Source organism: Equus przewalskii, chromosome 22 (assembly GCF_037783145.1).
Source record: "Equus przewalskii isolate Varuska chromosome 22, EquPr2, whole genome shotgun sequence".
Taxonomy (NCBI): Eukaryota; Metazoa; Chordata; class Mammalia; order Perissodactyla; family Equidae; genus Equus; species Equus przewalskii.
The window spans coordinates 12991031-13018161 of record NC_091852.1 but is presented as its reverse complement, the minus strand read 5'-3'; the positions used below and the strand labels follow the sequence as shown (position 1 = coordinate 13018161).

Genomic DNA, 27131 nt, shown 5'->3' with positions numbered 1-27131 from the left:
AGGAGCCCTAAGAGTCAAGGTTGAATAAATAATCCTTGTATGCTGATATATATATTAAATTGCATATCCTTGTATTATAAGGGAATAAATGAAGACCTTTGCTCCACTATTTTATACAGTTGGAATTTTATGACAACTCTTTCAAGAAGATAAACCAGTCTAAAACGGATTAACCTTCTTCTCAATGTGGGAAGTAATGAGTGAGGCAAATGTAGATGATTTTCCTTGTTTTTATTGACATAATTAAAAAAATGCATCAAAAAGAACATCAACTCTGAAGGTGTAAATTAGTGCCCAAGACTGGTCAATATTTGCTGCCATCTGCTGGTCAAAAGAGAAAGCTGCAAGGAACGGACAAATGTGTAGAAGGAATTTGATGAGGTTTGTGCCACAGGCATTTATATAGAGCAAGGAGGGGTTAATTATCCAGAATTGTGCTTGTAAAAATTCTGTACACCCGGCTTCAGAGCCAGTTCCTTCTGACTGGAGAGGGAAGTTGAGGGCCAGGTGGCTGGTGGGCTGCCTGCCCACAGGGTGTAAGTATTTGCCCTGGTCCATGCATCTGGCCACCTGTACCTTCATTTCAAGTTCTTTTCCCCTCACCTTTGATTGCAAAGCAATAGAGTCCACGTCTTACTGTGTGGCACAAATTTCCTGAAGTTTTGCCCCAAGGAAAATTGGCTCTTCTTGATCAGAGATTGCAAACTGGAGGTTAGATACAGATTACAAAATTCAGACACAGAATTTTATTAAAATGTGGATGTTGATTTTAAAAAAGGGAAAATTCACATAAAAATCTGGTTTGCCAGCTTCTCTTGGAAAATTGGAAGATCAGACCCAACTGGACTCCATTCCCACATGGCAGGGGTGGCTCCAGCTGTACCTGGTGGATGAGTGCTCCTGCTCATCACAGCTCCCACCACTTCCAGTTACCTCCCCACATGGAGCCCAAGGGTCAGACGCTGCTTATCATTCTTGCCCTATATAGATTTCTTCAAGTAGAGACTTTTCTTTTAACCTAGGTAAGGCGGAGCTTACCAGTTGCCTACTCTTGCATTCTCCGCTCTTGTCCTCAGTAATTGATGTCTATATTATCAGGGTTGGCATGGACCCAACTAAAAATTATGTTTACCCTCCACCCTTGCAAATAGTAGTCACCAATGAGATATAGGTGGAAGTTTATGGGCAAGACCCCTGAGACTATTATTTAAAGATGGCTGACTCAACTACAAAGAAATCACTTTTTTTTTTTGGCCCTTCCATTCTTCCTTTTTCTGCCTGCAGACATGCTGGCAGGAGCTTCAGCACCTATTTGGATCCTGAGCTGTTGTGAGGATGGAGGTCAAGGGCTCAACAGGGTGAAGAAAAAATATAACAAACTTAAGTCTCTGACAACCATGGAGCTACCATCCCAGCTCTGGACTGTCTTCAGTAGACTTCTACTAGAGAGAAAAATCAAACTTTATCTTCTTTAAGAGTCATATTTGAGTTTTCTGTTAAAAGCAGTTAAACCTGATACACTGTAACTTTGGTAAAACTGGGACAATGAGAGAGAGACTGAGAAAACCATATGTTTCAAGAAAAACAGGAGATTGCATCAATTCTGTGATATGAAGTCTTTTCATACGTGGTGTCTCAGTTTTCTGATCAGTAGGGTTTACTATACAAATAACAGGAGTAGTAAGAAAATTAGCTCAGTGAACTTCTCCTCAATGAAAACCTTTTCTCCTTTTGGGCGGGTGCTCTCTTAGCTCCGTTCTCCTGGAAAAGAGTTTGAGGTGGAGAATTGCACGCAGGAAGTTTACAGGGGGTGCTCTTGGGAACAATCCTTGTAGGAAGGAAAGGAAACAGAATTGGGCCGAGAGAAGTTGAGCGCAGAGCAGTTGCAGCAGAGAGCTCAGCCGGTCCTACGAAAATTTCTGGAGCTGAGACGGCCTTTCAGAAGTTGTCCTATATCAAGACCAGGGGGCTAAGTCTTCATACCCCTGCATTAACCAGTCTCTGGGTGTGGGCTGCTCCTGGGGAGGAGGCATAAGCTCGCGGGAGCAGACGCTCTCTTACCCAGTGCAACGCTCAGACAGGGACTCAGCTGTGAACCATCTGCAGCCGTCAAAAGTTGAGGGACTGAGTCTAGGTCCTAAAGGGAAGCAAGAAGTTGCCCTACAGCATCCTGCTAGCTAAGTATATATATATATATGTATATATATCAGGGTGGAATTCATGTACTTTAAATTTTACATATTACTTTTATAATTACTTTCATTTCTCAATGAGTCAGGCCTAAAAATCTTCCTGGCAGATTTTGTTGTGTACTCTTTGATCAAAGATGGGGCAGGTTGACATCATCGCTAGGATTAGTGACTGTGAACAGCCAAGCTGAGTAATAAGTTCAATGTGTCCTGTCCTTTTAGGTGAAGAGAATAATGACTATAGGAGCGAATAAACAAAGGTCATTCTAAGTATTGTATTTGGACGGGCAGGTGTTCGGGGCAGGCAGATACTGGTCATATGAAGCAACCAGGGACAAAGGAGCAGGGCTTTTCTCAAGGCAGGTGCCTCCCTGTTGTCTCTCCGCAGTTTGCATAAGACCTTCCTAATCCTTGACACGTTCCCCCATCAGCGATGACTGGCCTGGCACCCCGTTGGTTTTTCTTGCAATGCTCTCAGTGGCTCTGCCGTCCAGCTGCCCTAAGGATTCTAGGATCAAGATAAAAATCACTGTTGACTTTCATTAGTTTTGAGATCAGAGCTAATAGAAATAGCTTGTTTTTTAAGCAAGGTGAGCTTGTCCACCATGTGGGTGTTAATTCCAAATCCATGTTAGTTTATTGATTTAAAACCAGGACAACTGAATATATTCGTGCTTTCAGCAGATCCCACGCAATGCTCTTTAATTGCTTGCATAGACTCGTTTAATGGCTTCTGCAATGCGGAAAATAAACCTTTAAAGTAGGTCATCTGGGAAAATAGAAATTTAAAGATTGAGGAGGAAATTATGGTTGAGTTCATAGTGATTAAGTACCCAGTTTCCTAAATAGTATTGAAAAGGAAAATTTCAAAATTATGCATATATTAAAATATGTAAATGCACGCTGTATATAGTACATATGATTTAATCTTTACAAAGATAAGACTCTAGTAAGACTGGAAAATAAACTCAGTTTAAATAGAGCTCCTTTATACCAACTAGTGAAAACACTTTCTCAGATTCACATGGTGTTGAATGAAACTCTTGAGGAAGAAAATATCCAGATTGGTTAAGAGGTATTAATTGCATAATTCTGACAGCATGTTCTGTCTTTATTGGGTCCTTTTAGGTACCGTTAAAGACATACCGAAATGTATGAAAGTTAAATGTGCATGGGTTACTGATTTTATGATATGTCAACTGCATGTCTCCTCTGACTAGACGAAATCAGGATGATACACCTCATAGAATTGAGTGAAAATGCTCCCTGAGACCAGGGACTTTGATTTGTATATTCAGCACCCAGAAGTTTCCTGCACATAATTGTAGGTAGCAATAAATATTTGTTGAATGAATAATGGATGGATGGTGAAATCAGCTACATGGGAACCAATACACTTTGAAATATCTCATAGGACTTAGATCAGAGGAGTAGGTGTGAAAGCTTGAAGCCAGGATAGCTAATGACGTGGCTGATTGAGACGCAGAGTACAAGGGACTGAAATGAGCACCAGGAATGCCCAAGACATAAAGAAAGTTTTCTTTTTTCAAGGATAAAAAGCCCTGGCCCCAAAGAATAGTCCCTTGAATATTTCTGAGAGAGATATATTCACCAAGCCAAACTACAAGAAGTCATTTAATCTAGAGATGGCTGAGTCGGTTCAATTAATCTAATCCTTAAGATAGAGCTTGCTTTTATTCTTTTAAGGTCCCGATTTTTACATCCAAAATGACTTCTTAACACTGAAGGCAGGTTTCTCACCTGTCTGGGCAGGACATCTCACTGCTGGAAGCCCAGCGATGTCCTTTTGTGTTCCTTTGGTAGGGATCACATCCATTCTTGCCATTCTGCCCACCCACGATACAACTTCCAGCAGCATCAGCTATATATGATCCCCGTAATGTTGAAAAATGCCCAATTCTGGCCAACCATCTTGTGGAAAACGCTATGGAAGAGACCCTTACTTATTTCTGTTTTTCTACAACCTGAGTCAACTCTGATCCCTTCTGTGGAGCCTTCCTGATTCCCCCAGGCAGTCTCAGGTACTCTTTCTTCTAGGCTTCTGTGGCACATTGAACATGCATCCATCATGGCAACTGACATATTGTAACATAATTGTGTGCCTTCCTCCCTATAGATTCAATGTTCCTTGAAGGAAGAGTGTGTCTCTATTGTGATAAATAACCTGACACAATTTGTTCTCGGTAAATATCCATTAAAGTAGAGATTAGTCTGGCTTACTGGCTCTCTGGGGGTTTTATGGACCTCAGCACACACGTTAGTATTATGAGGGAAGGTTGGACCTGTCCAACCTATCCTTAAGGAGATGTAGTTAAGCAACTTTTACAGAAGTCAGTAACACTTTTTTCCATTGAAACACTTCACTGTTCTCCTCCAGATCATCTTTCCTCACTCTGCCATACAATCCACATTTCATTATTTTAGGTTGAATCTTATGAAATCACTGATAATCAATTATTTTTTACGTAGGAAGTCCAGCAGTATCTTATGGCTCACCTTAATAGAATCAGGGAATATAGGAGGTGTGAATTTGTCAACACATCGAACACCTCTAGAGGTACCATGTAATCTTCTTGAGACCTTTTGGCATCTTCTGACATATAGAACCTTCCCCTTAGAACAGAAGTTTCCAAATGACTCCAATTTCCTCAGCATCTTTGCACCATTCCTAGTCTGGTGAACACAAGTGGGAGAAATACTAATTAATATTATGACAGTAAGACTTTTCAAAAAACCCCAAGAGAATGGAATAACGTGTGTGTCGATATGTATGAGTGTATGTATCTTTCAATTTTCTATTTTGTAACTTTTGACAGTTATAGTTTATTTTGCTATCAACTTTACTGGCAAAAAAAAGGAAGAAGGTAGGAAAAAGAAGAAGAATCTGTTTACTTAAAAAAAGTGTTAACCCTCCAATTGTGTTTAACGGAACAGAGTTGCTGCTAGGACCCATCAAGAGAAAACTGTTGACAATTCCACCGAGCTCCTTAAGTGACCTAGTCGATAGTGACAAAGTCAAGCTTTGTAATATCAAGTCCCTGGATCACTCATGACCCTCAAAGACACATTCCTGTTGCCAGAAACTACATCCTGCAGGTAGTGGCAGGTAAGGCAAGGGGCAGGAGACAAGGGTTCAATGCCAGGGACTTTGGCAAACAAGTTGCTGAGGAGAGAGCTTGAGCCACCCAGGATCCTGCCAGGGGTAGGGAGGCACTGATGTGCTGGCATATAGGGATTTAGTAGAAGAGGGCGCAAAAGAGGCTATTGTCATCATAACCTACATCCTTTGGGCTGTATCCACCCTCCAGGAAGGAGGAAAATGAAGATGCATGAGTTCCACGTGTAAATCTATTGGAGAAATCCAAAAACTCCTGTTAGCTTTTGTTTCATTTTGTGGTCCTCGGAAATATTTCAAACATTTTGAAAATTAAATCATGACTACAAAGACTTTATTAAAGAATCTACAACAAAAAATGATGGTCGTCCTTGAAATTGCAGTACCCTATTAAAAAAAGATAGATTTAGGAAGATGGAAGCATAGCACACTCTCCTGGCTCATGTGTGTATCAAAACAATTTGAGAAACTTCCACTCACTTGCTTCTTAATATGCAAAGTTTTTCCTCTCTCTCTTTCTTGGTTAAGTTTCTTTCTGATTACAAATAAATGCATGCCCATTGAAATAAATTCAGTCATTTCAAAAAACAAAAGAGAGGCTCAAAAATTATCCCTAATTCTACTACCTGGAGACAACCATTATTACATTCTAGTGTGAGTCCTTCCAGGTTACTTTCTAGGTAAACGCTTACAGAGTTGAACAAATGTCTGTGCACATAGCAAGCGTTCCCCAAAAAATCAGCTATTATTATGAACACTATTTTTCTACCAATGTTTGTAACTTAACAATATATTCTAAATACATTTCCATTTAAAATTTATATGATAATTTGAATAAATGTAATGTACATAATAATTCTCCTATTAATGGGTAATGGACGCTATTTCCTACTTTTCTCTATTATAAACTTTGCAGTAAACATCCTTATTTTTACAGATGTGCATATATGTCCACTTTTTCTAAAAATCTTATAGACTTGTATGTAAACTCCTATTCCAGCTGTTTGATCTCTGACTTGTTGCTGAACTTTCTGCACATTAGTTTCTTCATCGGTAAAAGAATTTAATATATATTACATATTAAAAGTATCATCTGTAAAAGTTGACAATAACATCTGCTGGCAAAGTTGTAAAGATTAAATACTTATGTTTGTGAAATGCTTACTACAGTGCCTGGCTCAGAGGCGGAATTCAATAAACAGTATATTTTATTTAGAATAATTTATTAGCAGCAGACTATATTGGCCCAAGTTTAAGCACAAGCTTTTTTTTTTTTTTTTTTTTTGAGGAAGATTAGCCCGGAGCTAACTACTGCCAATCCTCCCTTTCTTGCTGAGGAAGACTGGCGCTGAGCTAACATCCATCCCCATCTTCCTCTACTTTATACGTGGGACACCTACCACAGCATGGCTTTTGCCAAGCGGTGCCATGTCCGCACCTGGGATTCGAACCGGCGAACGCCGGGCTGCCGAGAAGCCGAACGTGCAAAATAACCGCTGTGCCACCGGGTCGGCCCTCAAGTTAAAGGCTTTTGATCTATATTGTCAAATGGCCATCCAGAAAGATGATACCAGTTTTTACTACTGGTCTCTGAAGTTGCCCATGCACCATTTCCTTCAGAACTCTGGGTACTGTCAATGTTTTTTTAATCTTTGTCAATTTTATAGGTGAGAAGTGTTTCTTGTTTTTTATTTGTATTTATTTTGTTACCTGGAAACTTGAACGTCTTCTCATTTATTTATTAGGCATTTATATCTCTCCTTTCATGAACTGTCAATTCAAATCTCTGGTGCACTTTTCTTTTAGAGAGTTCTTTTAAATTTATCAGAGTATCTTGTATTTTAACAACATCATGATTTTGAAAATCTTTTCCTCACTTTATCATTTGCCTTTAAATTTCCTTGGGATATTCGGCATTATTTTCACACTTGGAAAATCCTCCAACATACCAAGATTTCATTATTCACCTACATATATGTTTGTATATATTACCGATTTTCTCAATTATGATATAGAGCTTCTGAATCTTTATTGCTGAGCGTCCCATGTGGTTTGGTGCATAAAGTTATATAATTGCTGTACCTTCTTTGTAGAGCGTATTTTTTATCAATATAAAATATTTCTCTTTGTCCTATTAATTCTTTTTGACCTGAACTCTAGTTTTACATTAATATTAGCATATTGAATTTCTCTTGCTGAATTTCCTCATTTGAACTTTGTGTTTCCTTTCATTGCAATTGTCTTTTTTCTTTTAGGGGCATATCTTACAATGCTATACAGTCATGCACCGCTTAACGATGAGGATATGTTCTGAGAAATGCGTCTTTAGATGATTGCCACTATATGATATGGGCTGTTGCTCCCGGGCTATAAACCTACACAGCATGTTACTGTACCGAACACTGTGGCAATTATAATACAATAATAAGTATTTGTGTATCCAAACATATCTAAACATAGAAGAGGTATCATAAAAATAAGATATAAAAGATAAAAACAGGTACTTCTGGGGGCTGGCCCCGTGGTCGAGTGGTTGGGTTTGCGCGCTCCGCTGCAGGCGGCCCAGTGTTTCGTTGGTTCGAATCCTGGGCGCGGACATGGCACTGCTCATCAGACCACGCTGAGGTGGCGTCCCACATGCCACAACTAGAAGGACCCACAACGAAGAAGATACAACTATGTACCGGGGGGCTTTGGGGAGAAAAAGGAAAAAATAAAATCTTTTAAAAAAAAAACAAAACAAAACAGGTACTTCTGTACCATTTTAGGGCACTTACCATGAACAGGACTTGCAGGACCGGAAGTTGCTCTGGATGAGTCAGCGAGGAAGGAGTGAGCGAATGTGAAGGCCTGGAACCTCACGGTACACTACCGTCGACTTTATAACACTGTACACTTAGGCCACACCAAGTTTATTTTTAAAATATTCTTCTTTCTTCAATAATCAATTAACCTTAGCTTACCGTAACTTTTTACTTTACAAACTTTAAAATTCTTTTTGACTTTTTGAAACTCTTTTGTAATAACACTTGGCTTAAAACACAAACACATTGCATAACTGTACAAAAATATGTTTTTCTTTATATCCTTATTCTATAAGCTTTTTACAATTAAAACAATTTTTTTTTTAACTTTTAAACTTTTTTGTTAAAAACGAAGACACAAACTCACACATCAGCCCAGGCCTGCACAGGGTCAGGATCATCAAGATCACTGTCTCCCACCTCCACATCTTGTCCCACTGGAAGGTCTTCGGGGGCAATGCCACACATGGAGCTGTCATCTCCTATGATACAACGCCTCCTTCTGAAATATCTCGTGAAGGCCTGCCTAAGGCTCTTCCTGAGGAAGTGTCACTGTTTTCAGAAATAGGTCTACAGTGGTTTGCTTGGTTTGTTTCTTTTTTTCATCGTACATTTGCTTCTAAGCAGATAATGTACATGAACATTCCTCTCTATTAAGGAAAACCTTTTGATGTTTGGGTCCATGTTTTCAAATTTTTAAGGAGTTTGTTGAGGTCTGCAAAAGCTTCTGCTAAACCCTCCATTGGGAACTTTCTTGGCAGTTCTTTTTCCTCTCCTTTTCTCTTGCCTCTTCTTCAGCTGTGTTTTCCTGTTCCAGTTCCAACAATTCCTCATTAGTCCATTCCTCAGGAACCACCTCTAGGAGTTCCTTGCTGTCATCCTCGTCCACACCCAGGTTAAAGTGGTTTGCCATCTCAACAACAGCCTTCTTGATTTTTGGAACCTCTTCATCCTTGGCAAATCTTTTCAAGTCATGGACAAATCTCTTAAGTATCTTCTGCCTTATGCCATTCATATACGTGTTGGAGACATCACCCCAAGACCAAGCAAGGTTCTTGATGCAGTCATAGATGTTGTTATCCTTCCAGAATTGCATCAGTGTCTTCCTCAGTTGCAACAATAGCCTGGGCAAAGGTCTTTTTCAGATAGTAGGCCTTAAAAGTTGCTGTAATTCCTTGATCCATTCGTTTGACCAGAGATGGTGTCTGGGGGCAGAAACAGCACTTTGATATTGGGATGAAGATCACCAATAAAAGGAAGATATGTAGGATTGTTATCAATGACAGGCAAAATTTTGAAAGCTATGTTATTCTTCAAATAGTACTTCTCCATTTGGCTGGCATAGCAATTCAGGAGGGCATCTTTGAAGAGGAGCTGGGTCATTCATGACTTCTTATTGCTCCTGTACCACAGTCAGTCCTGTCAGTGTGTGCTTAGTGAAAAGCTTGAAGGCCCTGGGGTTCTCCCTGTACCAGATCACAAAGGGTTTCAATTTGTAGCCTGCAACATCGCCCCCAAGTAAGACTGTTATCCTGTTCTTAAAAGCCTTGAAACCCAGCATTGACTTAACCTCCTTATGGATGCAAGTCCTTTCAGGCATCTGTTTCCAGAATAAGGAGGTTTTATCCATATTAAATATTTGCTCTGGCAAGTAATTTTCCTCCACAAATTCTAGAGGTTCCAAAAATTCTTCAGCTGCCTTCATATCAGCACTCACAGACTCACCACTCAGTTTCACATTATGTAATGAATAATGATTCTTGAATTGTTTAAACCACCCAGAGCTAGCAGTAAATTCAACATCGTAGTAGGGTCCAGCCTTTTCTTTCAACATGATGAGCAAACTTTTTACTTTAACTGTGATCATCATAGTGCTGAAAGGGGTACACTTCTGTGTCTGGTCTTCAATCCAGGTCACTAGAAGTTTCTCCGTGTCTGTTATAGGCCCTTCTCAATTTTCATTAGTTTCATTGGCTTCAATGAAGCAGACCCTTTAACAGCTTCTGTCACTTTGTTCCTGTTCTTCAAGATTGCAGCTATGGTGGAATGTGACATGCGTGACTGACAAGCAATAACTACCATTGATTTTCCACCTTGGTAATCCTTAATCACTTTTAATTTTGCCTCCAGGTCAATCACTCAATGTGGCTTCTTATTGGCAACATTAGCAGCGACTTTTGTACACTTAGGGGCCATGACGAACAAAACAATATGAGATTAAATCAGACACAAGAGAAAATGATGCAATCAAGAGACACGGTAAACATGAGATATACGAGGCTGCTGCCGCTGTTAACATGGCATACTGCTTTACAGTAAACTTCTTCTTTTAATAAGTAGGAAGAGTATACTCTAAAACAACAATAAAAAGTATAGTATAGTAAATACATAAACCAATAACATAGTTGTTTGTTATCATTATCAAGTATTGTATACAATACCTAATTGATTTTTCTGTACTTTTATATGACTGGCAGTGCAGTAGGCTTGTTTATGCCATTATCACCACAAACATATGAGAATGCATTGCGCTATAACATTACAATGGCGACGATGTCACTAGGTGATAAGAATTTTTCAGCTCTGTTATAATCTTATGGGACCACTGTCATGTATGCAGTCCATCATTGACTGAAATGTCCTTATGCAGTGCATGACTATATAGCTAGTTTGTTCTTTGATCGAATCTAGAGAGAGGAACTAACCCACTCACATTTAGTATAATGACTGACAGGTTATTTTCAGTCTTGTGTTTATTTATTTATTTATTCTTACTCTTTTTTTTTTTTTTTTTGAGGAAGACTAGCCCTGAGTTAATTGCTGCCAATCCTCCTCTTTTTGCTGAGGAAGACTGGCCCTGAACTAACATCCATGCCCATCTTCCTCTACTTTCTATATGTGGGATGCCTACCACAGCACGGCTTGCCAAGCGGTGCCACGTCTGCACCTGGGATCCAAACCAGTGAACCCTGGGCCGCTGAAGCAGAATGTGCAAACTTAACCGCTGTGCCACTGGACCGGCCCCCAGTCTTGTTTTATGTTTTGTCTTAGTGTGCTTTATTGTTTTATTCTTTTTTAAAAATCCTCATTTTCCTTGAAATAGTGATCATTTGATATTTTTCCATTTGATTTTCCTATGGTGTTATTGATAGATAAATCTTCTATTTCTCCTACTTATTCTCCTAATGGATACTTTAACTTTTTCTGAAACGTATTTGACCCTCTATTTCTTCACATTCCACAGCTATTACCCCTACAGTGACTAAAAAATATCTTTCATGTTTAATGCAGTGTTTCTGGAATCAAGAGCAGTAGAAAAGAATTTATTTTTTTCTTAGAAGCAATATCCTAAACAGTCATTTATTGTAATGATAATAATAATAAAAACTAATGTTTTCATAAAGTTTCCTAAGTGTTAGGCACTCTGCCAAGTGCTTTATATATTACATCTCTTAGTCCTCAGTACAACCCTGTGAGACAGGTACTGTTACTATCTCCATCTTACAGCTGAGGAGACAGAGGCATAAAGAGTTGTAATTCTCCAGTGATAGATGAATGGATAAAGAAGATGTTAGAGAGAGAGACATATATATACATATACATACATATACGCAGTGGACTATTACTCAGCCATAAAAAAGAATGAAATCTTGCCATTTGCAACAACGTGGATGAACCTAGAGGGTATTATGCTAAATGAAATGTCAGACAGAGAAAGACAAATACCATATGATTTCATTTATATGCAGAATCTAAAAAACAAAACAAATGAATAAACATAGCAAAAGAGAAGCAGACTCATAGATACAGAGAACAAATTAGTGGCTGCCAGAGGGTAGGGGGTGAAGGGGGTGGGCGAAATAGGTGAAGAGAATTAAGAGGTAAAAACTTCCAGTTATAAAAGAAATAAGTCATGGGGATGTAATGTACATCATAAAGAATATAGTCAATAATATCGCAATAACATTGTATGGTAATAGATGGTAACTACACTTAGCATGGTGATCATTTCATAATGTGTAAAAATATCAAATCACTATGTTGTACACTTGAAAATAATATAATATGTCAATTATACTTCAATTAAAAAAAAAGAGTTGTAATTTAAGCCATATATATCCAGGTACAATATGAGAGTAACCTGTGTATCTGACCACTATTTAGATCATTTCTCTTTTTTTTCTTTTTTAAGGACGATTAGCCCTGAGCTAACATCTGTTGCCAATCCTCCTCTTTTTTGCTGAGGAAGACTGGCCCTGAGCTAACATCTGTGCCCATCTTCCTCTACTTTATATGTGGGATGCCTGCCACAGTATGGCTTGCCAAGTGGTGCCACGTCCGCACCTGGGATCCGAACCAGTGAACCCCAGGCAGCCAAAGCGGAATGTGTGCACTTAACCACTGTGCCACTGGGCCAGTACCTAGATCATTTCTCTTTTGATAGTGACATTTTACTAATTTTTTGCATGCTTGGTGATATTTGATTGGATGCTGGACATTGTGAACGTCACATTGTTGCATTTGCAGTTTTGTCGTATTCTTGTAAGGAGTATTGGACAGACAACCCAAGAATAGATCCATACAAATATGTGCAAATGCTTTTGACAAAAGCACAAAAGCAATTCAATGGAGGAAAGAGACTTTTCAACAACTGGTGTTGGAGCAATTGTACAGTCACTCTGGACAATAGTTTGACAGTTTCTTAAGAAACTAAACATGAGCCTATCTTACCACCCACCAATGCACTCCTGAGCCCGCATCCCAGAGAAATGAAAATTTATGGTCACACACAAACCTGTATGTGAATGTTTATAGCAACTTTATTCATAATAGTCAAAAATGGGAAACATATCCTTTGATGGATGAATGGTTAAAAAAACTGTGGTGTATACATTTTATGAACTACTATTGAGGAATAAAGAGGAACAAAGTTTTAATATGTGCAACAACATGGATGAATCTCTAGAGAATTATGCGGAGTGGAAAAAGCCCAACCCAAAGGTTTACATATTATATTATTCCATTTATACAACATTCTTAAAATGATAAAATTAATAGAAATGGAAGACAAATTAGTATTTGCCAGTATTTAAGAAAGGTGTGTAGGAGAAGCAGGTGTGGCTATAAAAGGGAAACATTAATGATCCCTGTGGTGATGGAGATGCTCTGCGTCTTGACGGTATCAGTGTCAATATCCCAGCTGTGATATTGTACATTAGTTTTGCAAGATGTTACCATTGGGGGAAACTGGGGAAAGAGTACATGGGATTCTTCATATTATGTCTTATAACTCTATGTGAGCTACAATTATCTCAAAATAAAAAGGTTTGAAAATCATTTAAATAAAAATGAAACATCATTTATGGTAGTTATTCCACCAATAATTATTAGCTTAGAGAAGTGGTTCTCAATGGGGGGTGATTCTGCTCCTCGTAAGACATTTAGCAATGTCTTGAGACATTGGGTAGAGGCCAGGGATGCTGCTGAACATCCTACAATGCACAGGAAATGCCCTACAACAAAGAATTATTCAGCCCAAAATGTTAATATTAATGTTAGATTCAGGGTGATAAAACCCTGGCTTAGAGCTAATAATTTTACAACATAAGGCAATTTATTTTATTTAACTTGGATTATGGGGTAAGAATTCTTTTTCTTCTTTTTCTGCTTTATCTCCTCAACCCCCCCTCCCCCCCGTACATAGTTGTATATCTTAGTTGCAGGTCCTTCTAGTTGTGGGATGTGGGACGCCGCCTCAACGTGGCCTGATGAGCGGTGCCATGTCCGCGCCCAGGATCAAAACCCTGGGCTGCCACAGCAGAGCGCGCGAACTTAACCACTCGGCCACGGAGCCAGCCCCAACAATCCTTAAAATTAGACGTTTAATGAGTATTTTATTACATTGCTAAAAATTAGCTTGGGTGACGTTTTGGTAATACCTCTTTTTAAAAAAAATGTTTCAGGCTAAAGATATTCTAGCTATGCTTTTTGACACAGAACTTTGGTACCTTGCTTACCCACTCATCTTTGTTTTAAAGCTAGCTCAAAACTATCCCTTGGTCGAAAGATATCCCCTGAGCCCACCTCTACGTGGAGGTGGGATGGTTTTCTCACATTTCTTTGTTAGGCTGCTCAGTGATCATAAAAGGAAGCCAGTCATAACTCCACTTCATTAGAGTTGGTTATTATAACATTTTACTGTGCATTTAAAATAGTTACACTTGAAATACTTGGTAAGATATGTAACCTTGAACACACCACTCCTTAATACTTATCAAAAACTTGATGGAGAGAAAAAATAATTTTTCTTTTGGATAAGTAGACTACCCATTTCTGTCAATGTTGATTGAATCTAGCCCAATATAAAGATAGACCAGCAGAAAAGTTAAGCTGTAATCGATGGCCTACCTACCCCCACTCCATTCATTTATTCAGCAAATATTTACTTGTCAAGCACAGTGGTGGGTGCGAGGGATGTGGCAATGAACAAAATACATTAGGCCCTACACTCAAGGAGTTTGCCTTCTAGGGGAGGGTGTATGAATTAGTTATTGCTGGGGAACAAACCACCCTCAAGTGCAGTGCTTAAAAAACAATTATTATGATTAGAGTTTTCCAAACACAAAGCTGAGAGACAGCCTAACTAGGCCAGCGGGAGTCACTGGGGCAACTCTGGTGCCTTGGCACTGTCCCACGCACTGCTCCTCCTCTTGTAGCCTGGTCCAGGCGTGTGCTCATTGCAATGACCACAAGGGAGAGAGCAAGCCCAGTTGTGCAAGTGCTTTTCAAGCTCTGCTTGCCTCATATCTGCTAATATTGCACTTGCCTAAACAAGTCTTACAACTGAACGTGAAGTCAAAGAGGGGGCTAAATGCCCCACCCACAAGGGGAGAGCCCTACAGAATTAAACGATGAGCTACAGAGATGGGTAAAATAACAGAGCCGATGTTGACATTATTACAGAGGGAGACAGAAAATAAACAAATATTTATCATGAGAGGTAGTGATAAGTGTTGTAAGAAAAAATAAAGAAAGCAGGGTATAGAAATAACGACACAGAGTGAAGGGAGGGGTGGAAGGATGGTGCTCTTTTTGATAGGATGTCAAGGAAAGTCTTTTTGATTAGGAGATATTTGAAGAGAGACCTTAATGTGAGGAGGAATCATTTAGGGAATTGGAAGAACAGAGGCTAAAAGGGATAAAATAAAAAAATAATGAAATAATAGAATGAACAAACAAAAGTGAAAAGAGAGTTCAGCCGGAAGCTATGAACTTGTAGTCCCGTCAGCCCACATGGTCACACGACCACTTTTATGTATTTATTCACTGCCTTTTCAGGATTGAAGACACATGAACTTCACTTCCTGCTCACCTTGTTCCCAGGACCTCGAGTCTGATGATGAGATCAGTATTTCAAGGTGAGGCAGGCACCATATTTGTCTTTTCATACCAAGTACATTGATGAATTTTATGCAATTAGGGAAAAAGTCAAATTGTTTGTACTGGGTATAGCCACTAAAAGAGAAATTGGACTTCTATACCTAAATTTTTGAACCTCCTCAAAGACCAGCTCAAATGTTTGACGTGGCCAGTTAGTAGAATTAAATCTTGTTTGTTTAGGAACTGATCCTCTAACAATCACTCTTGGGGGAAAAAAAAAAGCGCCAAATTTGCATTCAATAACATAAAATTACAATCAATTAGGTCTTTTTTAAAAAGATATTAAAATGCATGAAAAGTAAGAAAATCCTCAGGCCGGCCTGGTGGCAAAGAGGTTAAGTTCGCGTGTTCTGCTTCTAGGTGGCCCAGGGTTTGCCAGTTCGAATCCCTGGTGTGGACATGGCACCACTTGGCACGCCATGCTGTGGTAGGCATCCCACAAAGAAAGTAGAGGAAGATGGGCACGGATGTTAGCTCAGGGCCGGGCTCCTCAGCAAAAAAGAGGAGGACCGGCAGTAGTTAGCTCAGGGCTAATCTTCCTCAAAAAAAAAAAAAGAAAGAAAGAAAATCCTGAGTTTATCATAATTAACACTCAAATGAGAGCAAAACCAAGTCAGTAGTTAAAATATGTGGTTAAAAATGTCATAGGTGAAGTATTGATTTTGATTTTATAATCTGAAATTCAGTTGAAAATCTTTAGGATTTATTTTAGAAAATATGTAAGAATTGATTTATAATCACTATCACTTACAAAATTTGTTTAAAAGTCGATTGCTTCAATTCGAAGACCAATTTGGAAGGATTTTATGTCAAAAATTCCACTAGATGGTGCTCTTTTGACTTCTTGTAAGGGAAAACTGAAGTTTGAATCAGTAGTTGATGCTTGTTTCAGCTACTTTAATGTTAACGAAACCAAATTAGCACATCTGACTCAGAATCTCCTCGAATATAAAAAGCACAGGGTATAATTTAAGAACAGTAAAAATATGACAATTAATTGACAGAGACTAGTTTTATTAGCAGTGGAAAAATACCATGATTACTTTCAAGGCAGACAGTCTGGGAATATTATGTTGCACTCTTTGGGAAATAAGATCTTATTAAAGGTGAACATTGGAAAATTTTAGACATTATCAGGTTTTACTTAATAAGTAATTGTTGAATTAAACTAAATATTTTAAATAAAAGCACTGCTGATATACATGAGGCTCAAACGTGTCAACAGGCTTTTTGTTTTGTTATTGAAAATCTATGTTCCATCTGTGACACTATGTGTGAATTATATATATACTGTACATAAGCTATCTCTGCATGACATGGACACTGTTATTTTTCTTTTTAAAGATTGGCACCCGAGCTAACATCTGTTACCAATCTTCCTTTTTTTTCCTTCTTCTCCCCAAGGCCCCTCGGTACACAGTTGTACATTCTAGTTGTGAGTGCCTCTGGTTGTGCTATGTAGGATGCCATCCCAGCATGGTCTGATAAGCGGTGCCATGTCCGTGCCCAGGATCTGACCCAGCAAGACCCTAGGCCACCGAAGCAGTGTGAGAACTTAACCACTCAGCCATGGGGCCGGCCCTGGACAATGTTATTTATTAAAATATTGGAGCATATTACAACTTCTCCATCACATCTGTGTGTGCGCATGTGTATGTAGACTGGGGAGCAAGGGAATTGCCTTCTCATAACCCCAGATACATGCTTATGATGTTAGTAATGGTATATTTTGTCAAGATTTATAGAAGTACATAAACTTCGAAAACAGTTTTACATACAGTTTGTTAAATATCTATTTATAGAGTAAGTATATTTCCAGGCAAGTAGTTGTTAAATAAAGAATGCAGAGACAAACTCTGATTAAAGCAGCCCAAAAATAGGATATGTGGAAGTGACTGATTTATTTATGGATCTGTTAAGATTCTTACCAGGAATGATGTTATATTGTGATGATAAAAGCATATACTAGAATGAGAAGGGTTTAAATACTGCAAAAATACAAAAAGTAATGTGGACATTTATTGAGTTAATGAACTCTCATTGACAGCAAATCTCTATTTTAATATTGAAGGAGCTGTGTGGTTTATGTACTTGCTAAGTGTTGACATGAACTTAATTTTCTCAATAAAAGCATACTACTGGTAAACATCAGGTTCAAATTTGCTAGTAACTCTTTTGTTATTAAAATCTACTCTTTTTAAATGACTTCAGTTAGACGTCTCTTAGTAGATGAATCAAAAAACTTTGCAAGTACTCACTAAGTAAATTTGGTTGAGTTTTCTCAGTTTTTATCTTTCTTCATATCTCTATGATTTTGATATTGTTGACCACCCCTTCCTCCTATAAATCGTTCTTGGATTTCCATGTCATTCCACTCCAGGTACACTGGCTCTTGTTCTAAGCCTCTTCTCTCACGTCCATTTGCCTCTTCCCCTAATGAGAATGTTTCTTCACTGTTCAATCCTTGATCTGCTTTTCTTTCTCTACATTCCTTTACTTGTAAGGGTCATCCACAGATGGAGTATGAATAATTGCTTCTGTGTAAGAAGCTCTCAGGTCTCCACCTCTTGTCTTGGGCTCTCACTGGGACCTTGTTCCTTAATTTCTAACTTTTGCTAGACAAATTACACTGGGTCCTGTATATTTTTCCCCAGCTTTCAAATCTCACGGAACCAACCAAAAACTGAATTCCTCATCATGTCCTAAAAAGCCAATACTTTGTTTTCACGTTCCAGTTAACTGTGAATGACACAATCTTGGAATTATTTTATTGACTTCAGCCACTATGATTAATCAGTTTCCAAGGCTCATAAATTTCCACTTTATGACCTCCTCCATCTATGCCTTTCTAGTCATTGAAATTGCCATGACCTACTGGAGATCCATAACTACTTCCTACCTAAATCTCAACAATGGCCTCCTGGCTGCTCTCTAACTCTTGACTTTCCCACCCCACTCCATTCTGGTCAGTGCCTGCTATCTGTATGTTTCAGTTTACTTGCATTAACAGATAGGTTGCATAGGGTAGGCAAGGCAGAGTGACAGGTGCTGTCCTTAGACTGCACACTGAGGTGGCCCAGGCTCTGGAGAAGGGCTTCATGGAAGCAGCAACACACACAGGGTCACACAGCCTCCAGTTCAGTCAATTATTCACAAAGAGAGGAAGGAGAACAGACGCAGGAGATTGAGATAGTGGTCAATGTTCAAAAGTCCAGAGAGGCAGAGAGCTCATATCTGGGAGGTTTTTCAAATCTTGTCTAAATCAAGATTGGCTCAGGAATGGGGAGGCTAGACTGAGCAAACAAGGAGCGGAGAGGTATCACTGGATTCAGCTGGTGGTGAATCGACCTTACCTCCCTGCCTCGTGCCACAGGACAATTAAGCACAGAACCCCAGCACTTCATTTGGGTAGCCTATCTTTGGCATCTTTCATCTTGACCCACCTGACACTTCACTGACTGACCTGTTCTTGATTATCTGAGACCTTGATCCTTGGACTTGTTACCTATTTATAGACAGGCAGTTGCTTCCAGTCCTGACATTTAATCTGATCTCTGGCCCTGAGCCTGGCTTCCCTTCTCACCCACAATTTTCATTTACTCCCTTTAATAACACTTTCTTTCTTAGTCAAACATCTCCCCTGGCACAGACTCAACTGCAGGTCCTGACTCTGCTCCCCATAGAAAGAGATATACACAGAACTGTTAACAAGGTATAAAATTAAGTAGTGAAAGAATGAAAAGAGCTTTAAGGTATTGGAGGTAGTTATTGTAGGAAGCAAATATAACCCCAAGAGCTGAGCAAGCAAAGAGACAGACTTGGAAACTTAGAAGAGGAGCCGTTGAGCTGAAACTCAGACCTCCAAGGAAAGGGTGCTGCTTGGCTGGGTGTCTCTGAGTGGGAGTGAGTAGGAGTGAGTAGGAGGGGGAATGATGAGGTTGGTTCTGCTGTCTCTGAGATAGTGAGATGATGATGATTCTGCAAGTATTGGGGAAAATGCAAGCCAGATTCATGTGCTGCTAAGGAACCGCTGCTGTCTGGGTGAAAAAAAGGTGCTGGGGTGATGGTCACAAGAAAAGGAAATAGACAGGAAGCCCAAGAGGGAACAAACAGAAAGGAGCAAGTCTCTTCTTTGTCCTCCAGCCTCTCTAGCTCCCCCTCTTGGTAGAGCCTAACTAGGAGCCTGCTGCCGAAGCCAAATATGATTTGCAGAGTGTGCCTCAGTCATAGAGCAGAAAACAGAAATGCAGGTTTGGAGCTGATTAGCAATAATTCAATATCTGGCACCTTAGGTATGCCTTTCCTGCCTTCCACTAATATGTGACCGCTTCCCCTGTTCTAGGCACAGAGGATAGGACAATGAGCAAAATAATAATTTCTCCTCCAGTAGCTTACATTATATACATTATAATGGGGAAAGATTGATGGACAAAAAAAAATAAGTAAAAAACCAGCATGTCAGGTGGTGAGTGCTCTGAGGAAAAATAAAGCAGGGAAGGTGCTAGAAGTGCTGAGGCACCAGTGGGGAGGGCAGGTATCAACATTAACAAGGCTGTTCAGGGAAGGGCTGAGAAAATGACACGAGAGCAAAGATGAAGCAAGTGGGTCATGCAAATATCTGAGGAAAGAACATTCTAGATAAGGGTGGGGTGGACAGGAAGGCCTGTTGTGTAGGGCCTTATCTGCCCTTGCAGGGGCTGTGGCCGTTGCCATGGTGATATGGGCAGCACACTAGCAGCTTTGGAGCACGGAAGTGACAGGATCTGACTTGTTTTTGAAGGATCCTTCTGGGTGCTATTTTGAGATGAAATTGTCCTCCCCGGATTCACCTCAATGAATCAATGGGAACCTAATTCTGGGTCTAGAGTATTGCCTTCCACACGCATCTTTGTTCTCTCATAGCACTGCAGTGAGGGGCCCCAGTCCAGGTTCCCATGCCTTGTCTCCTGGGGCTGCAACTTCACTCCACAATGACAGCCTTTGTTTTTTTTTCTTTTGTACCCTCTGAATAGTCTCTGCTCGACTCGGTCTTGACATATTAATCTACTTCTCTGGTGTACGTTGGGGGTGGTTTCATATCCAAAATTTGCTCATTCTTTCAACAAGTATGTATTGAAAACCCATCAGGTGTCAAGTGCTCATGTAGGTCCTGGGGATACAATAGTGAACTAGACACATTAGCTCCCTGTTCTAGAAGTGGTGGTGACGAGGGAGACAGAAAAATTAAAAACCTATAAGGAAGAGGAGTGTTTCTTTTTAGAAACTGCCAAACTATTTTCTGGAGTGGCTGTACCATCCCACAGTTCCACCACTAATGCATAAATGATCCAGTTTCTCTGCCTCTTCACCAGCATTTGGTGTTATTGCTTTTTCTTTTTTTAGCCATTCTGACAGGTATATAGGGATATCTCATTTGTGGTTTTAACCTTCGTTTCCCCAGTGGCTAATGATGTCGAACACATTTTCATGTGCTTATCTGCCATCGGTATATCCTCTCCAGGAGAGGTCTGGTCATGTCTTTTGGCAGACTTTTGAGTTCACATGCATCTCTGTATCAATTCTCCACCAGGATTGAGACCTTGCTCACAAACTTCAGTTGGCTCTAATTCTAGGAAGAACAATTCATCCATGTGCCTATATAGCTTCCCCCAACAGTTATGGAAGAATATGCAATATAATAATGTTTCTGATACATCTCTCTTCACCAGTTTAGAGGAATACATTAAGTTTATATCTTCTTTTTTAATGTTCCAAGTGTACAGCCTATAGAGGACTGTAATGAAACCCAATTTCCTTATTTCAAAATTTCCAAAGCTGATCTTGTTTAGAGTAAAAGCATTTCAGTTAGTGTGAATAAGAAAAGTTTTATTATAGTTGGTAGTAATCTTCTTAGTCTATTTAAATAGCTTTCTTGTTTGGGGAAAAGATACATGCTCATTTAAAAAAAATCAAACTTGAAAGAACAGAGAAAACACACATTACCAAATTTCTCACCAACTAGAGGTAATCACTGTTTACATTTGGTGAGCATACCTCCAGATTTCTTTCTGTATAAATATGCTCTGTGCACTTGAAACATGTCCACAATTTATGTAATTGGTATGATACTATTCTGAACCTTGTTTCTCACAGGCATACTATTGACTTCCTTCCATATTAGTATAGAATTTTATAATTTTTAAAGACTGCATGGTAAGTCATTGTGTGTGCGTATGTGTATGCGTGTTTACTTAACCATCTTTGCTATTAATGGATATTTAGACTGTTTCCAGTTTTTTGCTGCTATAAACAATGCTTTAACGAATGTTCTGTGGGGATAGCTTTTTGAATTTTTGTAAATATTTTCTTAGAGTAAATCTCCAGAAGTGAGATCGCTGAGTCAAAAGTCACACATACATGTACGTACTTCTGTGTGTATATATACATATACATCAGATGTTTGCACACTGTCTTTTAGACAGATTGTGTTGACCTGCATTTTCACCTGCACTGCCTGAGTAAGGTTCTTGTAAGTTTCTCAAACTTTTGCTTGTGTTTCCTTTCCAACAAATTTCTGTCTCTCATTTTTAATTTTTTATTTTTAAGGATTGGAACACATAAATCCAAATAACCTTTTTAAAATATAATTTTAAAACTGTTAACTGAGATAGGAGCACCGGGCTTTGTGAAGCTATGTCAGTAACAGTTATCCTGTAAAATGGCTCTCTTTTAGACCTGTTCCTCCAGGACACCTTTCAGGAATGTGGTCTGTTTCAATGGCTTTGTATCTGGTCATCTAGCCTGCTACCACAATGCTGACCTCATATGGAGAATAAGGACAAGCAACACAAAAATGACATTTACTGTGGACAGAGGAATTAAGATTAGGAGAAAAAAATTTCCAAGATTACTACCAGCATGCCAAAGCTTCAAAGATGGAAAGCTGTGGGACATAAACTACGCATAAGACAGCAAGTCCTACTTGGAAAGTTAGAGATTTATTGTACAGTTGGATGATATTACATTTTGGGGTCATTTTCTATTTCATTTGCTCAAATAATGAAGTACAGCATTTTAGGAAATGCTGGAGAAAGAAGACCTTACACTGACATATTCCCCAATTTGAAAATTGAACATTTTTTTGGTAGTCCATGGGCTTATTTTTCAAGGTCCAACAGGTATTTAGTTTAATGGCTTAATAGTGTACCTATCTTTTATATGATGATATGAATATATTTTTGCTTACAAACTTTCTCAGATGGATTAAGCAACACAAGAACTGAATGCAAAATTGTAGGAAACTTGTTCATGATACAGCACCTAACTAAATAAGAAATCAGTTATGATATGCATCATCTTATATATTTCTAACACTTTCTCAGCAGAATTTTTTTCATTGCTCTTTTTAGCCGTTAAATGCTTATACTAGTAAGTTTTCAGCAGCAATTCCTCTTCCCTCAACTCCACAGGATTTTCCTGGATTATAGAAAACTAGTATGAAGTGTTTGCAAGATACTAAGATGTATTTTTGGAATGAATTCTGGAAGTTCTTGTATTTAAATTTGTGGTGCTAGATATAACAGTGGAATTTTGCAGCTACTGTATATCTGGCTTCTAGTACAGCAGCAAAATACCTCATTATATGGGGCTTTCCCTTTTCTGGGCATTTTAGCCTCTATTAGTTTCTCTGTGCAGGTATTCTGAGGTAGATTTCCAATAATGACAGGCAAATGCATGAGGAGCGGGTGGGGTGGTGGAGTGGAGTCAGTGAGAAGAGCCAGGTCCCAGCTCTGTTTTTGGAGAACACCAGCTGTGTGACCTTGGACAAATCCCTAACATCTCAGCTTGATTATCTATAAGACCAAGAGATTGAACTGATGACCCAATAAACGACCTTCAAATATGAAATTATATGAAAATAGCTTATAAACTCAGGGGAAATAAGATTTTACACTGTTCTGCCAGGCATTCTACTTGCATAAGGCAAACCTTAAAAAATTTGGGTGACTACGCACAAAAACTACTAAAATGATACAGGCATTAACAGAAAATTATCAGAGACATTATTTATTTACCATGCAAAGAGAAGAAGTTCAAGGTACACCCCTACATCTTAAATCCTTAAGAGGGTGATTAATCAAAGTCCTCCAAACTTCACATGCAGCTTCTCTGTGATCTCAGGCCTTTGGCCCTATTTCTACATAAGACCAAACGGGGGTGGGAGAAGCGCTGAAAGCTCTAATTTTCATCTATTTTAGGGCGGTCCTTCTGTAAAGGCTCAAGGAGGGTCTAGGTCTCGCAGTATTTCTTGGATGGCCCTCCGCAGTTTCCGAGCTGGCTGACTCTAACTCCGAATCTAAACGACTCTCTACGGGATGAAAGGCGGCTCTGGGCAAATACCACAACCAAACAAGAGTGGCAGCTCGGACGCAGGGAAGGGGGCGTGGAATTGGAGCCCGGAGTTCATGCTTCACTCCTCCTCCCTCCACGTGCATCCGGGGAAGTCGAGTCACCAAGGCGCATTCTCGCCGTGCTCTCGGAGGAGCGGGGAGGGCGGTTACACGCGGCCGCACCCAGGAAGCCGGCAACGCCCGGAGCTCTGTCCCCGACTTTGTAATAATGGGGCAGTACTCCTTGGACACCCCACCGGCCTAACACAGAAGGAACTGGAAGCCACCCACGCCTTACTCAGGGGCGGGACCTCCCCGCCCCTCGGCCGCAGGAGGCGCGTTCCAGCCGGGGCATACCTGCCCCTCCCCGCCCCGCCCCCGGCGCAGGTCCTGGCGCGGCTCTGCGGGTGGGAGCGGGGTCGGAAAAAATCTGGCGTCTCCGGACGCTCTTCCGGTTGCCAAGCGACGGGGGAGAAGGTGGGGCCGAGGAGAAAAAGGAGCCGCGCTCCGCCGCAAGGGGGCACGCGTCAGAGAGGCGGCCGCGCAGCCGCGGCCCGCCCCCCTCGAGCCCGAGCTGCGCACGCGTCGCTCCAGCCGCCGCCTCCGCCCCTCGCAGGGCTCGCGGCGGGGCTGCGCGTCGGGCGTGAGTGCAGCTACGGTCGGAGCCGGTGAACCGAGCGGTCTCGAGGGAGGGGCGCAGGAGGGCAGGCGCGGGAAGAAGGAGCGCGGGGGGCGGCCGGCGTGCCGCACGGCGGAGGAAGATGGTGTTCGAGTCGGTGGTCGTGGACGTGTTGAATCGGTTCTTGGGGGATTATGTGGTGAACTTGGACACGTCCCAGCTCACTCTGGGCATCTGGGGAGGTAACGAGCCCGCCGCCGCCCCGCCTCCCTCCCAGCCCCTTGTCGCCGGGGCCTCGGGCCCGTCGCTCGCCCGGCGCCACCACCTGCCGCCTCCCCCTTTGGGGTCAAATTACGTAGAGCCGGGCGGGGGCCCTCGCCCGCGAGTTATTTTTTGACGGGGAGGGGGATGGGGTCGTGGGTGCGGGATGACAAGGACGCCCTTTTACGAGCGGAGCAGTTGAGGGGACCCGCAGGGGACTCCAAGAGGCAGCAGTTCACTTTCGACCGAGGGGCTGTGTCTGCCCCTCGCCCCTCGCGGTCCCGCTTCGGCGGTGCGAGGCGTGGGGAGGCGACGAGGCGCTCCTGGTCTCAGTCTCATCCCTGTCATTTCCCCCCTTGGGTTATGGCGCGGGCCCCGGAGAGCCCCCGGGGTGTCGCACGCTGCCTCGCACGTGAGGGCAGGCGCTGGGACCGGAGCCGCCCTCTTCCTTCCTTCTGGCTTCCTTCCCCCGCCCCCGTGAGCGGCTGAGCCCTGGGGGGTTCTCGGCTCCCCCTGCCGGCCGCGCCACCTGGTCGCCGGGCGGCTCGCCTGTTTCGGCTCCTAAGAGAAAGCGAAACTCCTGCGCAGAATAACTTGAATGTTGTGTGTTTTCAGTTCTCAAGCTGACCCGGGAATGTGTCACTTTGTAAGGCTCTGGGGTTTTGTGGGTCAGAGTGAATGACTGAATTTCTGAGGCTGCCAGCTGCGCTGTGCATCATCTCAGAGCTGCGGAGGACAGGCACGGACTCGGGCCGGCGATGCTGAGATGGTCAAGGACCGGCCTTACTTTGTGTCCGTTTACTCTGGTGCTCTGCCTTATTTGGAGCCTCATTTTTGGTGCTTCCCTCTGTTTTGTTTTTTTTTTTTTATTATGTCCACATTTGTGTTAAACACCCATTAGAAATTAGATTCTTTTTCTGTATGAAACGAATCTCCCAGGTTAAAGTTAGGGTTAATTTTTTGTGTGAATAGTATATATATTTAAACTTAACTATTCTTGAATATGCACACACACTTTCAGCCTTCTTCTAAAATACTTATCTTGGTTTTCCTCCTTTATGAAATAGTGAAAGTAGGTAATTTAGTTTGATAAAGGAAACCTCTTGTTACTGCGTTGGTGACTAGCACCGTGGTAGAGAGGGGGGCTCCAAGAAATGGGGACATGAATGCTAGCTCAGCATCTCTGACTAGTACCAGACTTGCAGATTGTTTAATTTGTGCTGCTTCTCGTTTGCAAAGTAAAAATAATAAAACTTGACTCCACCTACCTCAGAAGGAAGTCTTGAGAACATTTTGTGATGTACTTTGATCTATTATAGTAGAAGGTTGCTTCTACGTTCCAGGTGGAGGTTTGTGTACAGTGTGATTTATCCACGGATTTGTTTATTCAGAATTTACCTGCAGTAAAATTTACTCGTGTTGTATATAGTTCTTTCTTGACAGATGCAAAGAGGTGTGTATCCACTATCACAGTTGTCATACAGAAAACATTCCATCAAGACCCCAAATTTCTCTCTGCTGCCCCTTTGTAGTCCACCCACCCAGCCCTCACCTTTCCTCTTGGCAACCGCTTATCTGTTTCTGTCCCTGCAGTTTTGCCTTTTCTAGAGTGCTATATAAATGGAATTATATGGCATGTAGCTTTTGGGTGTCTGGCTTCTTTTACTTAATTTCTCTCCCTTCACGTCACGTGCAGAATGAATTTGAGAGTCATCCGTGTGTTGCGTGCATCACTATTTCATTCCTGTGTTTCTGATTGGTACTTCATTGCATGGATATACTCTAAATGTTTATGTGTTCACTGGTTGTAGGACATTTCAGTTTTTGGCTTTTATGAATAGAGCTGCTATAAACATTATGTGCAAGTTTTTGTGTGAACATACATTTTTGTTCCTCTTGGGTAAATACCTAAGAGTGACATTGGGAGGTCATATGGTAAGTGAATATATAAAACTATGTGAAACTGTGGAACTGCTTTTCAACGTGACTGTACTGGTTTGCAGTCTCACCAGCGTTGTATGAGTGCTTAGCTGCTCTGCACCGTCCCTAGTGCTTAGTATTGTCATTTTAAAAACTTTTTTTTCAGCCATTCTAATAGGTATATAGTGATAAAGCATTATGGTTTTAATTTGCATTTCCTTAGTGATTAAACATGTTGAGCATCTTTTCATGTTCTTCTTTGCTGTTGTATATTTCCGTTGGTGAAGCGTTTGTTCAGATCTTTTGCTCATTTTAGATTGGATTGTTTCTCTTTTTCTATTGAGATTTAATTCACATACCATTAAATTCACCATTTTAAAATGTACAATTCAG

At 40.8% G+C, this 27131-nt stretch overlaps 1 protein-coding gene and 1 long non-coding RNA gene across 11 annotated transcripts in view; one reads left to right on the top strand and one right to left on the bottom strand.

Annotated features, from left to right (window-relative positions):
• Positions 1–230: 230 nt before the first annotated feature.
• LOC139078541 (uncharacterized) lies at positions 231–8607 on the bottom strand. 2 transcript variants are annotated; one of them, XR_011531550.1, is made up of 3 exons: positions 8497–8607; positions 4707–4883; positions 231–4134 (listed from the first exon to the last, which is right to left on the bottom strand). It is a non-coding gene; the product is annotated as an uncharacterized lncRNA (long non-coding RNA). The 2 variants fall into 2 exon arrangements; XR_011531549.1 differs by having other exon boundaries at positions 231–2697.
• Positions 8608–24035: 15428 nt separating this feature from the next.
• The window catches only part of VPS13A (vacuolar protein sorting 13 homolog A), a 233757-nt gene continuing 230661 nt past the window's right edge, over positions 24036–27131 (top strand). For 7 of the 9 annotated variants that reach the window (XR_011531544.1, XR_011531547.1, XR_011531546.1 and 4 more), the window contains exon 1: positions 24036–24799. Coding sequence is in view for 3 of the 9 variants with exons in the window: in XM_070590109.1 (XP_070446210.1) it covers positions 24700–24799 (100 nt within the window). In the remaining 6 variants the exon portion in view is untranslated. The remainder of the gene's footprint in view (positions 24800–27131) is intronic. The other 2 variants (XM_070590113.1, XM_070590112.1) reach the window with 2 other exon arrangements.